Source organism: Cucurbita pepo, chromosome LG13 (genome assembly GCF_002806865.2).
Source record: "Cucurbita pepo subsp. pepo cultivar mu-cu-16 chromosome LG13, ASM280686v2, whole genome shotgun sequence".
In the NCBI taxonomy this organism is placed as follows: domain Eukaryota; kingdom Viridiplantae; phylum Streptophyta; class Magnoliopsida; order Cucurbitales; family Cucurbitaceae; genus Cucurbita; species Cucurbita pepo.
In genome coordinates, this window is record NC_036650.1 from 7,079,794 (window position 1) to 7,093,868 (window position 14,075).

The following is a 14,075-nucleotide window of genomic DNA, read 5'->3' on the forward strand; positions in this document are numbered from 1 at the left end:
GTTATTATTTGTGGTTGGTGGGAAATTCATAGGTAGACAGCCTAAAAGCTTAAAGAAATTAAAGCTTGTGATTCAAGTCAGCTGAAGTTCCTCTTTTAACTTCACAATGAGCTTTGAGAGCTCGACACTCCACCTCTTCATCTTACATTTTGTTCGGTACTTTCGTTCTTGATCCCTCGTGAAATTAACGATTTATCGATCGATTTATAAATATATTTGGTTCCTAATCAATATATTCGACCAACATGTCAAGTATAAAGACTGAATTGAAGTATAGGACTAACGTTGCAAACAAAAGTTTAGAAGCTAAATTGTTACTTTCATGAAATTTCACGGGCCAAAAGTATTTTCGGTTTCTTGATATCTTCTCTCATTCCCAGATATGAATACTAGCACACTAGCACAGAAGAAGATTTTTTTTAATCACGGTTCGCAATTCGTATTATTTGTTTTGAGATAATGAATTGGATCGAACATCAAGCCTCAATAATACGAATCCGTGTACACCTCTCTATTCTAATACCATCGATATTGATGATTAAAAATTCACAATACGAAGAAACAAAAAATAATTAGTATTTTTTAATTCAACAATTACAACAATAAAAAAACAATAATTTTTTTTTATAACAATAATAGCATAAATTTCCACCATGGATCTAAACCTCCCAATAGCTAAGGCATATGAGGCAGCTGGTAACGGTCTTATATCCTCACCTACTACTTTTGAGATTTCCCATATAACCAAAATAATAATAATAATAATAATTATTATTATTATTTTGATTATTTTTTATCTTCCAAACTCGAGCTAAGCACGTTACGATACAGAAGTTTTATTGTTTCAACCGTGCATAGAAATTATTCCAAAGTAATTTGTTGTATACAGTAGCCTGTGCACGTCTCACCTTATTTGATCGTTTGCATAGCTAATAAGAGCCACGCTACATATAAAGCTATTAATCATTTTTTTTCTTTGTTGTCGGTGGTCGTCTTCCTTTAACTACTTGAAATATTAAATAAGAAGTATACTCTAAACTTTTTAATGTTCAAGGATTAACTTGTGGGGACTATATTCTACGTATTATAATCTTTTAATTTTTTAATAATTTTAAATTTAGAGCGGATTATTATTATATTGACATTATAAAAAAAAAGTTTCGAATAATATATTATTTTATATGGGTCCCACAATCCACCTCTCTTTTGGAGGGCCTCGCTGGCACAGTAGTGTCTAGTTCTGATACTATTTGTAATAGCCCATGCTCACCACTAGCAAATATAATTCATTTTAGTCTGTTACGTATCACTGTCAATCTCACAGTTTTAAAACAAGATGAGGTTTCCACACTCTTACAAAAAAAAAATACGAAAACTTTTTTATATAAAATTTTGTGATTTTGAAAAGACGGGTAAATATTTTATTTAATAATTATAATTATAAATATAATTTCCATTATTCATGTCTTTAAAATGAAAGATTAGCTACTTAGAATGTCTATACAAGACCAACTCTCAACTACAATTAACCATTTCATTCCCCATATTTTTCCCACTAAATTTTTTATTTGAAAATGATGGCCAATCTACCTTTTTAATTTTTTTTTAAATAATATTTTGGTTCAAATAAAGAAAAAAATATTTAAAATAAATCCCCAAACAGAACAATATTTAAAAAAAATAGCACTAAATTTGGGTGTGCAATCTCTTTCCTTCAAAGAAATTTTAGAACCAAATTTCATGATATAAATACCCTTAAAAATTCCCAATAATTTCAAACAAAATCTCTCTCTCTCTCTCTCTCTAAAAAGCTAGAAGGAGAGAGAAAAAAGAGTTTAAATTTCTTGAAAAGCTTCATTCATCAATGGAAGAGGAAGTGGGCTTAGGAGGGGAAATAGGGCCATTTTGGGAGCAAAGCACAGCCCCTGTGATAGCCCCTTTGTTGAAGCTTTGTGTGGGAGGTTGTCTGGCCATGTCCCTAATGCTCTTCTTTGAGAGGCTTTATATGGGTGTTGTCATTCTCTTTCTTAAGCTCTTTGCAACAAACCCTCACAACACTTATAAGTGGGAGCCCATTCGAGATGATCTTGAGCTTGCCCATTTTGTTTATCCCATGGTTTTGGTCCAAATTCCAATGTACAATGAAAGCGAGGTGAATACTAATCTAATTTACCGCGTTTTGTATGTTGGGTCTCGTCTCGATTGTCTTTTCTTTTAACCCATCTGCTCTATTTCGTTAGTTCACTTCATTTCTTCTCCGTTTAGTGTGTTGAGTCTCGTCTTGAGTTAGTATTAATTATCTTTCCTTTTAATCCATATGCTCTGTTTCATTAGTTCACTTCATTTTTTTCTCCGTTTGGTGTGTTGGGTCTCATCTTGAGTTAGTATTGATTGTTAGTTCATTTCTTTTTTTCTTTTTTTTCATTTTGTGTGTTGGGTCTGGTCTCGAGTTAGTATCGAACGTCTCTCCTTGAGAAAGATGAAGTTTTTACTGTTTTTTTGGATCAGGTTTATCGATTATCTATTGGAGCAGCATGTGGACTTTCATGGCCATCTGATAGGATCATCATTCAAGTTCTTGATGATTCTACTGATCCTTCTATCAAGGTTTGGACATTTTTTAAAACCATAATCTAATTATTATTATAAAGTTCGTTGGGACAATTTTATTTCTTCATAAAAAATAAATAAATAAACCTTATCCAAAGTCAATTCTTAATTAATATAGAATCCTTGTTGGAAAGTCAGTTTTTTTTTTTCTTTTACATTTTATTTTAAAAATTGGCTTAATTATTAATATCTAAATTCCAAGTCAGGTAGAGTCAACAAAAGCCAAAAACAGAAACAAGATTTATGAGAGAAGTCCTAATAATTAACTCAAAAGCATAATCTCTTGGAACAAGTTAATTCCTTTTCGATCCAATTGAAACGAAGAGATCATTCAGATGGAAAACCACCATTTACAGAAGCTCTCTCTTCTGAGTTCTTCCAGCAGTTGGAAGATTTTCCATCAAAATCAGTGAAGAACTGAGATTCGGGTTGAAACCCACCATTGTTTTGTGGATTTTTGATGTGGGTTTGTGATAATTTGGACAAAAAAATAATCAGGATCTGGTGGAATTAGAGTGCAAAAGATGGGCAAGCAAAGGGATAAACATAAAGTACGAGATCCGAGACAGCAGAAATGGGTACAAAGCAGGGGCTCTAAAAGAGGGAATGAAGCATAATTACGTTAAGCTCTGTGATTACGTCGCTATTTTCGACGCCGATTTCCAACCAGAGCCTGATTTCCTTTGGCGTACCATTCCATTTCTTACGAACAATCCTGAGATTGCTCTTGTTCAAGCTCGCTGGAAGTTTGGTAAGCTTTTCTATGTTTCTGATTTCACGTAACAACGATAGGAAGGTGGATTTGATTGGTGAAACTTGTTAGAAATCACGGATCTCCATATGATATTGTCCAATTTGAGCATAAGTTCTCATGGCTTTGCTTTGAGTTTTTTCCCAGAAGGCCTCGTATCAATGGAAATGTATTCTTTACTTATAAACCCATGATCATCCCCTAAATTAGCCGATATGGGACTCCCTCCCAACAATCCTCTACAAAATTGGTTTAGATTCGATGATTTTGAAGTTGGTTGTTGGAACTGTTGCAGTGAACTCAGATGAATGTTTAATGACGAGAATGCAAGAGATGTCATTGGATTATCATTTCACAGTGGAGCAAGAGGTGGGGTCTGCAACTTATGGCTTCTTTGGGTTCAATGGTAAGCTGGGTTGTAAGACATTGTTGATGGCTTTAACCTCTGCAAGTTAACCATGGAGTTCTTGCAGGCACAGCTGGTGTTTGGAGAATTGCTGCACTGAAGGAGGCTGGAGGATGGAAGGATCGAACCACGGTAGAAGATATGGATTTGGCTGTTCGAGCTAGCCTAAAAGGCTGGAAGTTTGTCTATGTTGGAGACCTCAAGGTACTCCTACTTAATGTTTCTTTTTTCTTTTATCACACTTATTGATGGCAGGTTTCTAGCGTCTAAATCTATAACAACTCAAACTCACTGCTAGCCAATATTGTCCTGGCCCGTTATGTAGCATCGTCAGCCTCGCGGTTTTCAGACGCGTCTACTAGGGAGAGGTTTCTACACCCTTATAGGAATGTTTTGTTCTCCTCTCCAACCAATGTGAGATCTCACAATCCACCTCCCTTGAGGGCCCAACACACCACCTAGTATTTGGCTCTGATACCATTTGAATTGTGAGATCTCATATTTGTTGGAGAGGGGAACAAAACATTCCTTATAAGGGTGTAGAAATCGTTTTAAAACTGTGAGGCTGACGACGATACGTAACGGGCCGAAGCAGACAATATCCGCTAGCAGTGAGGTTAGGTCATTACAAATTCTTTGTATTATGCTCATGGTTTACGTCTGCTAGTTTTTCGGAGGCATTGTTTACATCAAGGGCTCTTTAGGAGAGAACAAGATTTTAAATGGTTAAGTTTTCACTAGGGAGTTTGTATCTAAGAGCCTTATAACCAGGACTACCTACCCTTATATTGGGTCAAGTACTCTTACTCCATAAGATTATAAAAGTGGGAAATGGGATTAATCTTGCTAGTTTTTTCAGTTCTTAAGCAATAGTAAATGTAAATGAGTTGTTTCAGGTGAAGAATGAATTGCCTAGTACCTTCAAAGCTTACCAATATCAGCAACACCGATGGTCTTGTGGCCCGGCGAACCTCTTCAAAAAGATGGTTGTTGAAATCATGAGGAACAAGGCATGGTTTGAGTATTCCTTTGATATGTTGCTTTCATTTGTTGGATTGTCATCTCCTCACCATTAGCTTTCTATGTGCCTGCAGAAAGTCTCCCTGTGGAAAAAGCTTTACCTGATCTACAGCTTCTTCTTTGTTCGGAAGATCGTCGCCCATATTGTCACGTTTGTATTTTATTGTGTTGTTTTGCCAGCTACCGTCTTGGTTCCTGAAGTATCGGTACCAAAATGGGGTGCCGTTTATATTCCTTCTATGATCACCCTCCTAAATGCAGTCGGAACACCAAGGTCATCTTCTTACCTGTTAGAACTAGAAACCAAGAGTCGAGGGACATTCTTTCTAATTTGTTAGAACTAGAAGTTCTAGCATTTTCACCTCCAGTTGATGAATATAAAAAACTCTACACTGATACTTACCGTTTTGATTGACAATCTTGAATTGCAGATCATTCCACCTGATCATTTTCTGGATCCTTTTCGAGAATGTCATGTCGCTGCACCGAACAAAGGCAACATTCATCGGTCTGTTGGAAGCAGGGAGAGTAAATGAATGGGTCGTCACCGAGAAATTGGGAGATGCACTAAAGACTAAACTAGGTTCCAAAACTCCCTGGAAACCTCAGTTTAGATTCGGAGAAAGGTAAAATCTGCAATAAGCAACAGTATATATACGTTTTGGAATTTAATCCACTTCATTAAGGACTTCTAATATGACATTAAACTAGATTTCTCATTGCACTGTTATCGCTAAAATATCATTCACATGGTTTCTATGTCTTCAACACTGACTATTTATGAGTCCTATGGAAACCGAAAATTAAAGCACGTCGAGATACATTAGTGATATATATACTCTAGCATAATTAGTTCAAGTTTCTGGATTTGTAGACATCACCTTCTTCTTTCTGATTGTGGATGAACAGACTCCATCTGCTTGAGCTTTGTGTTGGAGCCTATCTCTTCTTCTGCGGCTGCTATGATCTCAACTTCGGGAAGAACCGATACTTCATCTACCTCTTCCTTCAGTCATTTGCTTTCTTCATCGCCGGGGTCGGTTACATCGGAACTCTGGTTCCCAACTCTTAGCAGATTCATATGCTCAACCCTGCTCAATTATTTATACCACCCATTGCCTCCCTATGTGCTGCAAAAAGAAAATGGTGGAATGAAGAATCATCTAGGGAAGCTTTTCCCTTTCTTTAACTTATTATATACATATTTTTTGGGGAGAGAGCTTTATTTGTTTCAGTTTGGTACAACAAAAGATTGTTCTTTTTGAAGGAGAGTGTTCATTGAAAGTTGTTGTGTTGATAAGAGGTTACTGCAAGAAGTCTGTTGTATACAGTTTGAATTGATACCAGAAAATGAAAAGAGAAACAAAACTAAGAATTTTCAATCTTCTTCTCTCTCAAACTGTGGCCTAATATAAGAACTATCTGTAGAATTCTTCCACCTTTGATCAAATGAAATCAACGGCGTTTGATGAGAATATGTCCAAAGCTTTAAGCGCTTCTCATTTCATATCATTCTCTTTCCCCCAATCCATGTCACTCTCAGTCTTCTCTCCGAGTTCCTGTGCTCGATTCACCGATCGAACCCACCGTTCCCTTTTGGTGGATGCGATGTTCATTTCCTCTGAATCCAGACAGGCTTCTATTCAATTCGCCTGGAATTTCGCATCTCATTCTAGTCAGGTGTCGATTTACAATCGTTCTAGACTAGCGGTGAGTTTACAGCCACTTTTTCTAGCTTTATTTCCCAAATCATGCTTAGAAAATGGAATCATGCTTAGAAAATGGAATTCCTGATTTACCGCTTCTTAGTTATGTTGATTACGTGATATGTAGTGTTGTTTTCGAGAGATGCATCGGTTTTTCTGTTGGTGAATTTCTGGTCGAGAAAGTACAAATCGAAAGAGAATCGGGGCCAGGAATGTTTGAAACTACGGAATTTAGGAGACATTTAAGATTCAAGACAACGCTGAACATGATTCAAACAGAACTTAGTATAATTCCTGAGGCTAATCTTAACCTAGATGGCGTAGAAATTCAAAACATCAAAGTTCAAACCAGATAGTAGGGCAATCATGCATCCAACTTACCTCCAATGGCGGCAAGCCTTTCATCGATCAGTTCCCCACCTTGACGAACAGATTCCAGTGAAGCTTCCACTGCTTTATATAGCAACAACCGGCACTCTCCCAATTTTTTAGATTTTTTTTTTTTTTTTTTTTAATTTAACCTAAATTTTATTGTTAACGATTTTAAAAATAGAATCCAATTTAAAAGTTTATTTATTTTATTTTATTTTATTTTATTTTTAATTATTGAATGAAATGGTGTAATAAACCGGGTCAAGACCAAGTCAAAGCTTAAAACGGCAGCGTTTAACCTGTCCTCCAGTCCTCGACCTACGTCCTGGTGATACGTCGCCTCCAACTTCACCGCGCTCTCTCTTTTCGTGCCTCTTCTTCCTCTTACTGTGTTTTCAGGTCAGTTCTCTCGAAACCCTAATCTTCGTTTTACTCTTCATAAACCCTAACTTTCCACTTGAATCTCGATTCCTCTTTTCCATTTCAGTTTTGAAATTCGGACTCATATCGTTACTTTCCGCTTCGGATTTCCTGAAATTTTCTTTGGCTGTTTGTTTGTTTGTTTGTTTTAGATCAATGGGGGCCAAGGCGAAGAAGGCTATGAAGAAGAAACTCAGTAAGGTTACTTCTTCCTTATCGGACAAGAAGGAATCTGCCGATTTCTTGGTATGTATGCTCTTCACACACTGTTCATCAATCCCTTCGACTCGGATTTTTATTTTGATTTTTGTTCATCCTTTCTCTTAACCTCTCTAGTGTTCTATGTACTTATTCCTCTCTCTTGCCTCTGTTTTTAGCCATTGGAGGGTGGTCCTGGGCGTAAATTACCAGCACAGAAGCCCCTGGAAAATACTGCTACTGTTCTCTACATTGGTCGCATACCCCATGGTTTCTTCGAGAAGGAGATGGAAGGTTTGGCCGCCTACATTTTACATTCAATGAAATTTTAAGTATAATTTTCTCGTTATCTTGTCTGCTGCTTCTTAAGGTATAGTTTTCTGTAGGGTTTTTCGGACAGTTTGGGAAAGTTAAAAGAATAAGAATTGCACGAAATAGAAAGGTATAGCTGGTTCCTATGGAGAATGTTGCATTGTATTAAGTTAATTCATCATGTAATTGAACATTCTTGCTCAGTATCTTCATCCATGGTTGAATTTTTGTACGCAGACTGGGAAGTCGAGGCATTTTGGATACATTGAATTTGAATCTCCAGAGGTATGTTAGGGCATTTGTACATGTAATTGTTCTAGATGTTCGTCATCTTAGACACTTTCAGTTTACCCCAAATTTGGATTTCGTGCGCACAGGTGGCAAAAATTGTGGCTGATTCTATGCATAACTATTTGTTGTATGAACACCTTCTGAAAGTCCATCTAATTTCTCCTGAGCATGTTCATCCCAAACTGTAAGTAATCAATTACATTTCTCCTGCTAGATTTTTGCATCAATCCTTGTGGGGGTGTAGTTGTTGAATTTTTCGAAGAACATTGTTTCGTTTGTCGTTTAAATGTTGTCATATTTGCAGATGGAAAGGTTTTAGCTATCGCCACAAGCCCTTAGATTGGTCTGAACTTGAGCGTAAGCAGCATAACAAGGTATTAAGCTTGGAAAATGATCTTTTAGACCATAAACATGCATCTCTATTTACTTGTTCTATGATAACTTTTCAGGAAAGGACATTGGACGAGCACAAGAAGTTGGTAGCGAGGATCTTGAAGCGGGATCAGGCTAGAAAGAAGAGGATAAGAGCTGCTGGGATTGATTATGAGTGTCCAGAAATTGTAAGAATCTTTTTTTTTCCAAAGATTATTAAATTGTAGCTGTTAATTTTTTTTAAAAAAAATGATAGATGTTTATTCACCAACCCCTGATTTCTACTTATCCTTGGAATTTTAACATTAATATAGATAGTGAGTCCATTCCTTAGTTTGATTGGCTGATTTCTGCTCCTGTGGTCAAACTCAATTCCCATGACAAAAACATTTCTGATTTTTTTTGCTATGATCGTCGACGAAACCATATTTTTGTGGCGAGAAAACAAGGCTGTCCAATATGAGCCAAACAAAACTAAACCATATACTTTTGATTTGGAGACATTTTTATGATTTCGTTAGTAACTAAAGAAATCATAAAAATGTCTCCAAATCAAAAGTATATGGTTAAGAGGGTAATTATAGAAGACATTAGAAGGGTAATTATGAAAGACCTCAGGTGTAGACATTGATTGGGTATGTTCTCGAGTTGAACAAACTGCAAACCTATATAGCTTCGAGTGCTTGTACATGGCTTCTAAGAACTTAAGCAACTTATTATGCCCCCCCTCTTCATGAGATACGATAGGTCGAAGTGAGATTCAGTGCCATGATTTGAATGCTGCAATCTGCTGGGGCTTCACCCCGATCTAGTTGGTGTTCTGCTGAGTTCTAGAATGTACAATTGCAGTCTAGTTTCCTAATGTGTTGACTCTGGATAATTTGCAGGTGGGCAGTGTCCAACCAGCTCCCAAGAAGATCAAGTTCGATGAAGATTAGAACGAGCGTTCGGTTCGTAGAAGGCTACAATATCATCACACCACAGGGAGGAAGGAAGGAAGGAGAGCGGGGGAGGTGATGAGCCCTTCCATCTTTCAAATTTCTTATGCTGGAGGGTAACCTTCCCAATATCCTTGAATCTCCAAATTTGATCTTTGGAATTTTGTGTCAAACATATTTTGAACTTTAGTAGTATGAATTTCCTTTTATAAAAATGAAAAAAAAAGTTATGTTGAAGCTTTATGGCTTACAATTCGGACTCGTCGCTAGGATGGGAAACCGAATGATCTATATGTATATTTTATCGTGTTTCAGCTTTGTCCATTCAAGTCTGTTTAGGGTCATTAAAATGATTGTCAATTTGATCATAACTCATTGAACGAGACATAAATTATCGATCTAAAAACCGATAATGAGATCTTGAATGGGCCATGATTGGGTTGAAAAAATGGAAAATGAGATATTTAAAAGATGGGACTAAAAAATGTGAACCAAATAAAGTAAAGTGGGTAAGGGTTGCCTCCCATTTTGAATGCTCCTTTCTGTCTTCCCACCTCTCCTCGACCAAAAACCAATTTTATTTATTTATTTATTTATTTATTTATTTTGAATTTAGGCTCATTATCCTAAATTTGTCTCTATTAGGTCCTTCCAACTTTAAATATTATTTAATAATTAAAATTTTTAAAATTTTAATTTTGGGTTTAATAAATTTCTATTAAAAAAAAATATATATATCTGGTAATTAATGAATTCAACCTCCCCCCACCCCTTTCATAAATGAGCTCATTTTTGCACCCATTTTGACTTTAAATTCAATTATTCCATTTATCTCTCATCTGAATCTTCTTCCATTTATTTTTATATAATTGGATTGTATTTTTATTTTTTTAATATTATTAAGTTGTACATTTAGTCTTTTTTTAGTAATATATCCTTGAAAATTTTGAATTTATATTTAATAAATTATTTTTAAAAGACTAAATTGATGATTTAAATGCTAATTATTAATTGGATTTTTTAAAAGTTTAAATTGGAAATTTTGTGGTTATAATTAATTAGGTTAGAAACGGTGAAGGGTGAAGTTTAATTATGGGCAGATTAGGTTAGTCTTCACCCATGCATGCATTTCCTCTTTTATCCTTTATAACATCATTAAATGCCCCCCACCGCCCTTTATTTAACTATTTTCCCCAATTATTTATATTATACTCTTATAATTAATTCTAACTATTTATAATTAATTCTAACTATTTATAATTAATTCTAACTATTTATATCCAAAACAATAAATTATTTTTTTATCACTTAAATCTTGCCTCACTCTTAAAACAAATATTACTTAATGCCTTTCCCAACTGTCCTCTCACAACATTTTTATATTTTTTTTACTAGATGAACACGACTCTCCACGATCGGTTTGATATTGTCTACTTTTAGCATTATCTCTCGTGACTTTACTTTGGGCTTCCCCAAAAAGCCTCATACCATTGTGGAGAGTCGTGTTCATCTAATATGGTATCAAAGTCATGCCTTAAACTTAGTTGTGCCAATAGATGGGTAAATCCCCAAATGTCGAACAAAGGACTCCAAAAGAAAAGGAGTCAGCCTTCTCGAAAGCATAGTCAAAAAATGATTAAGACTCCAAAAGAAAAAAGGAGTCGAGCCTCAATTAAGGGGAGGCGTGCTTTGTTCGAGGGGAGGTGTTGGATGATGAAAGTCTCACATCTACTAATTTAGGGAATGATCATAAGTTTATAATCAAATAATACTCTCTCCATTGGTATGACACCTTTTGGGAAGCAAAGTCATGAGAGTTTATGCTCAAAGTGGACAATATCATACCATTGTGGAGAGTCGTGTTCATCTAACACCTACAATTTATATTATTTTACATTATAAACTTCCAATTATTACTAAATATTTAATAATTTTAAAAATCTTTTTTTGCTCCACTTAGCCTTATTCCCTCGTAGGAGTATTTTAGTGATAGGTTCTACAGTAACGGGACGATCCTATTTGGTCAAGAAGAAAGAGCATTTCTCGGACAATGAGATCTCTCGCTTTCCCGAAACAGTAAGTTGTCTGGTAACAAAACTCCCTTGCAAGAACGCGGGGATATAGCAAGTAAGTAGCAAGATTCTCTCTTGTTGGACCGACTACAACAAGCTCGTGAACCATAAATATTTCTAAAAAACAAAAAAAAATAATAAAAATAGTTATATAAATAATAAATATTTTAATAAATTAAAATACTTTTTAAAAAATTATTTTCTCATAATACACTAAAAAAAAACATATATACACACACATATACATACATATATATATATATTATAATATATATATATTAAAAAAGAAAAAATTGCTTAGTCCTTCGGTCGCCTATAAATATCCGTCTGAAATTGTTCCTCCCGTCTTCATCCGAACATTCTTATTCTTCTCGTCTCTCTGTTTAACAATGGCGTCTTCCTCTTTCTCCGATCACTACCTGCGACTTCTCTTCTCGATTATGGCCTTCGTAGTCTCTGCATTCATCTTCTTCCTCATCCAAAAACGCTCCTCTAAGCCGCGACTCAACCTCCCGCCGGGACCCCGTGGCTGGCCGGTCGTCGGAAACCTCTTCCAGGTTGCTCGTTCTGGCAAGCATTTCTTCGAATACGTTGAAGACATCCGCCAGATTTACGGCCCAATCTTCACTCTCCAGATGGGATCCCGCACCATGATCATTTTGTCCGGCGCCGATCTCATTCACGAAGCTCTAATCAAGCGTGGCTCTACTTTCGCCAGCCGCCCAGCCGAAAACCCTACCCGAATCGTCTTCAGTAGCAATAAGTTCTCCGTCAATGCTGCTGTGTACGGCTCCCTCTGGCGCTCCCTCCGCCGGAACATGGTGGAGAATATGCTCTCTCCCAGCCGCTTGCAGGAGTTTCGCGATGTGAGGAAGAACGCTATGGATAAACTCGTTCGACGCATCAGAGCCGATGCCGATGCAAACGGTGGAGTCGTTTGGGTGTTGAAGAACGCTCGATTCGCTGTGTTCTGTATTCTCTTGGCGATGTGCTTTGGATTAGAACTGGACGAGGAATCCGTCGAGAAAATGGATCAGGTTCTTAAAACTGTGCTGCTCACCGTCGATCCGAGAATCGACGATTTCCTCCCGACTTTGAGGCCGTTTTTCTCAAAACAGAGGAAACGCGCCATGGAAGTGAGAACAGAGCAGATCGAATTCGTCGTACAGTTCATCAATCGAAGGAGAAAAGCACTTCAAAATCCAGGTACAGACATTACCGCTACTTCATTTTCGTACCTCGACACGCTCTTCAATCTCAAGGTCGACGGCCGGGAATCTTCCCCAACCGACGCCGAATTAGTCACTCTCTGCTCCGAATTCCTCAACGGCGGCACGGATACGACCGCCACCGCGATCGAATGGGGAATCGCAGAGCTAATCGCAAACCCTAACATCCAGAACAAACTACACGAAGAAATCAAGCAATTAGTAGGCGAAAGAAAAATTGAGGAATCGGACATTGAGAAATTGCCGTATCTTCAAGCGGTGGTGAAGGAACTTCTGAGAAGGCATCCGCCGACGTACTTTTCGCTGACACATTCGGCGATCGAGACGACGAAGCTTGGCGGATACGACATACCGGTGGAGGCGAGCGTGGAGGTTTATTTGGCCGGAATCAGCAACGATCCGGAAGTATGGAAGAATCCGGAGAAATTCGATCCAGAGAGATTCATTTCCGGGGAGGGAGATGCAGATATGACGGGGAGTAAAGGACTGAAAATGATTCCGTTCGGAGTTGGGAGGAGAATTTGCCCTGGATTGGGAATGGCGACGATTCACGTTCATCTGATGGTGGCGAGATTGGTTCAGGAATTCGAATGGAGTTCGTATCCACCGAAGAGTGAATTGGATTTTACGAAGAAGTATGAGTTTACTGTTGTGATGAAGAATCCTATCAGAGCCATTGCAAGAACAAGAGGTTGAAGAAGAAGAAGAAGAAGAAGAAGAAGAAGAAGAAGATGTCCTAATGGCTACGTTTCTTTGTAATGCAAATTATTGAGTTAATATTATTTTCCTTTTCATAACCTATTTTTGCAGATTACCATATTATATATATCTTCTATTTTCTATTTTCTATTTTATTTCCCTTATTTTAATTGTTATATCTTAATCCTTATATTTATATTGAATTAAATTTAAATTTTAAGTTTTATCTATTTAGTCTTTAAAATAATTTTAATTTTGTAATATTATAAATCTTTAATTTTGTGTCGAATTAAAATACTTTAATTTTGCATACAAATATTACTATTTTGTTTCTAACTCTTTTAAATAATATTACTATTTTGTTTCTAACTCTTTTAAAAAAATCAGAAATATATTTACCGTCATGTTTGGTATTCTTCAAATCCTTTTAAAATTTAAGAGTATTTTTTAAACAAAATATTAAGGATTTCTAACTGTTCTTTTTTCTTTTTTACTTTTTAAAAGTATCGTAAAAGTATTTTATTTTTATTTTTTTAACTTTTTGAAAGTTTAAGAATATTCAAAGTAGACTCGTGAATGAGTTGACCAAAAGAGAGACAGAAGAACTAAAAGCTCTCTCCTTTTTCCAAAATTGGAAAATGACCCATTTCCCTTATATTCTTACTGCAACCCCAGACAA

The 14,075-nt window shown here is 36.4% G+C and overlaps 3 protein-coding genes and 1 long non-coding RNA gene across 6 annotated transcripts; 3 read left to right on the forward strand and 1 right to left on the reverse strand.

The window, feature by feature from the left end:
- The first annotated feature begins 1,638 nt into the window (after window positions 1-1,638).
- Window positions 1,639-6,169, forward strand: LOC111808527 (glucomannan 4-beta-mannosyltransferase 9-like). Its single transcript, XM_023694574.1, has 9 exons — window positions 1,639-2,152; window positions 2,509-2,607; window positions 3,109-3,361; window positions 3,657-3,767; window positions 3,835-3,971; window positions 4,664-4,777; window positions 4,862-5,061; window positions 5,219-5,413; window positions 5,697-6,169. Exons 1-9 carry the CDS (start codon window positions 1,865-1,867, stop codon window positions 5,857-5,859), a joined length of 1,560 nt encoding a protein of 519 aa, XP_023550342.1. The 5' UTR covers window positions 1,639-1,864; the 3' UTR covers window positions 5,860-6,169.
- On the reverse strand, window positions 4,579-6,985 carry LOC111808529. Of its 3 annotated transcripts, none has more exons than XR_002817090.1 (4): window positions 6,875-6,985; window positions 5,669-5,917; window positions 5,191-5,420; window positions 4,579-5,083 (listed from the first exon to the last, which is right to left on the reverse strand). It is a non-coding gene; the product is annotated as an uncharacterized LOC111808529 (long non-coding RNA). The 3 variants fall into 3 exon arrangements; XR_002817089.1 differs by having other exon boundaries at window positions 4,579-5,074; window positions 6,875-6,984; XR_002817088.1 differs by having other exon boundaries at window positions 4,579-5,420; window positions 6,875-6,983.
- LOC111808528 (MKI67 FHA domain-interacting nucleolar phosphoprotein-like) lies at window positions 6,227-9,708 on the forward strand. The gene is made up of 10 exons (XM_023694575.1): window positions 6,227-6,497; window positions 7,176-7,264; window positions 7,438-7,531; window positions 7,663-7,777; window positions 7,870-7,925; window positions 8,033-8,080; window positions 8,173-8,270; window positions 8,391-8,460; window positions 8,536-8,646; window positions 9,346-9,708. Exons 1-10 carry the CDS (start codon window positions 6,237-6,239, stop codon window positions 9,394-9,396), a joined length of 993 nt encoding a protein of 330 aa, XP_023550343.1. The 5' UTR covers window positions 6,227-6,236; the 3' UTR covers window positions 9,397-9,708.
- Window positions 9,709-11,752: 2,044 nt separating this feature from the next.
- Window positions 11,753-13,495, forward strand: LOC111808307 (cytochrome P450 77A3-like). Its single transcript, XM_023694211.1, has one exon. It carries the CDS (start codon window positions 11,858-11,860, stop codon window positions 13,391-13,393), a length of 1,536 nt encoding a protein of 511 aa, XP_023549979.1. The 5' UTR covers window positions 11,753-11,857; the 3' UTR covers window positions 13,394-13,495.
- Window positions 13,496-14,075: the final 580 nt, after the last annotated feature.

Excerpts from the sequence above, each read along its gene's own strand:
- LOC111808527 (XM_023694574.1), top strand. The coding sequence starts at position 1,865 with ATGGAAGAGGAAGTGGGCTTAGGAGGGGAAATAGGGCCATTTTGGGAG. Across the intron at positions 3,362-3,656 it reads TCAAGCTCGCTGGAAGTTTG|TGAACTCAGATGAATGTTTA; the intron begins GTAAGCTTTTCT and ends GAACTGTTGCAG. Across the intron at positions 5,062-5,218 it reads AATGCAGTCGGAACACCAAG|ATCATTCCACCTGATCATTT; the intron begins GTCATCTTCTTA and ends CTTGAATTGCAG.
- LOC111808528 (XM_023694575.1), top strand. The coding sequence starts at position 6,237 with ATGAAATCAACGGCGTTTGATGAGAATATGTCCAAAGCTTTAAGCGCT. Across the intron at positions 7,532-7,662 it reads AGGAATCTGCCGATTTCTTG|CCATTGGAGGGTGGTCCTGG; the intron begins GTATGTATGCTC and ends CTCTGTTTTTAG. Across the intron at positions 8,271-8,390 it reads GAGCATGTTCATCCCAAACT|ATGGAAAGGTTTTAGCTATC; the intron begins GTAAGTAATCAA and ends TCATATTTGCAG.
- LOC111808307 (XM_023694211.1), top strand. The coding sequence starts at position 11,858 with ATGGCGTCTTCCTCTTTCTCCGATCACTACCTGCGACTTCTCTTCTCG.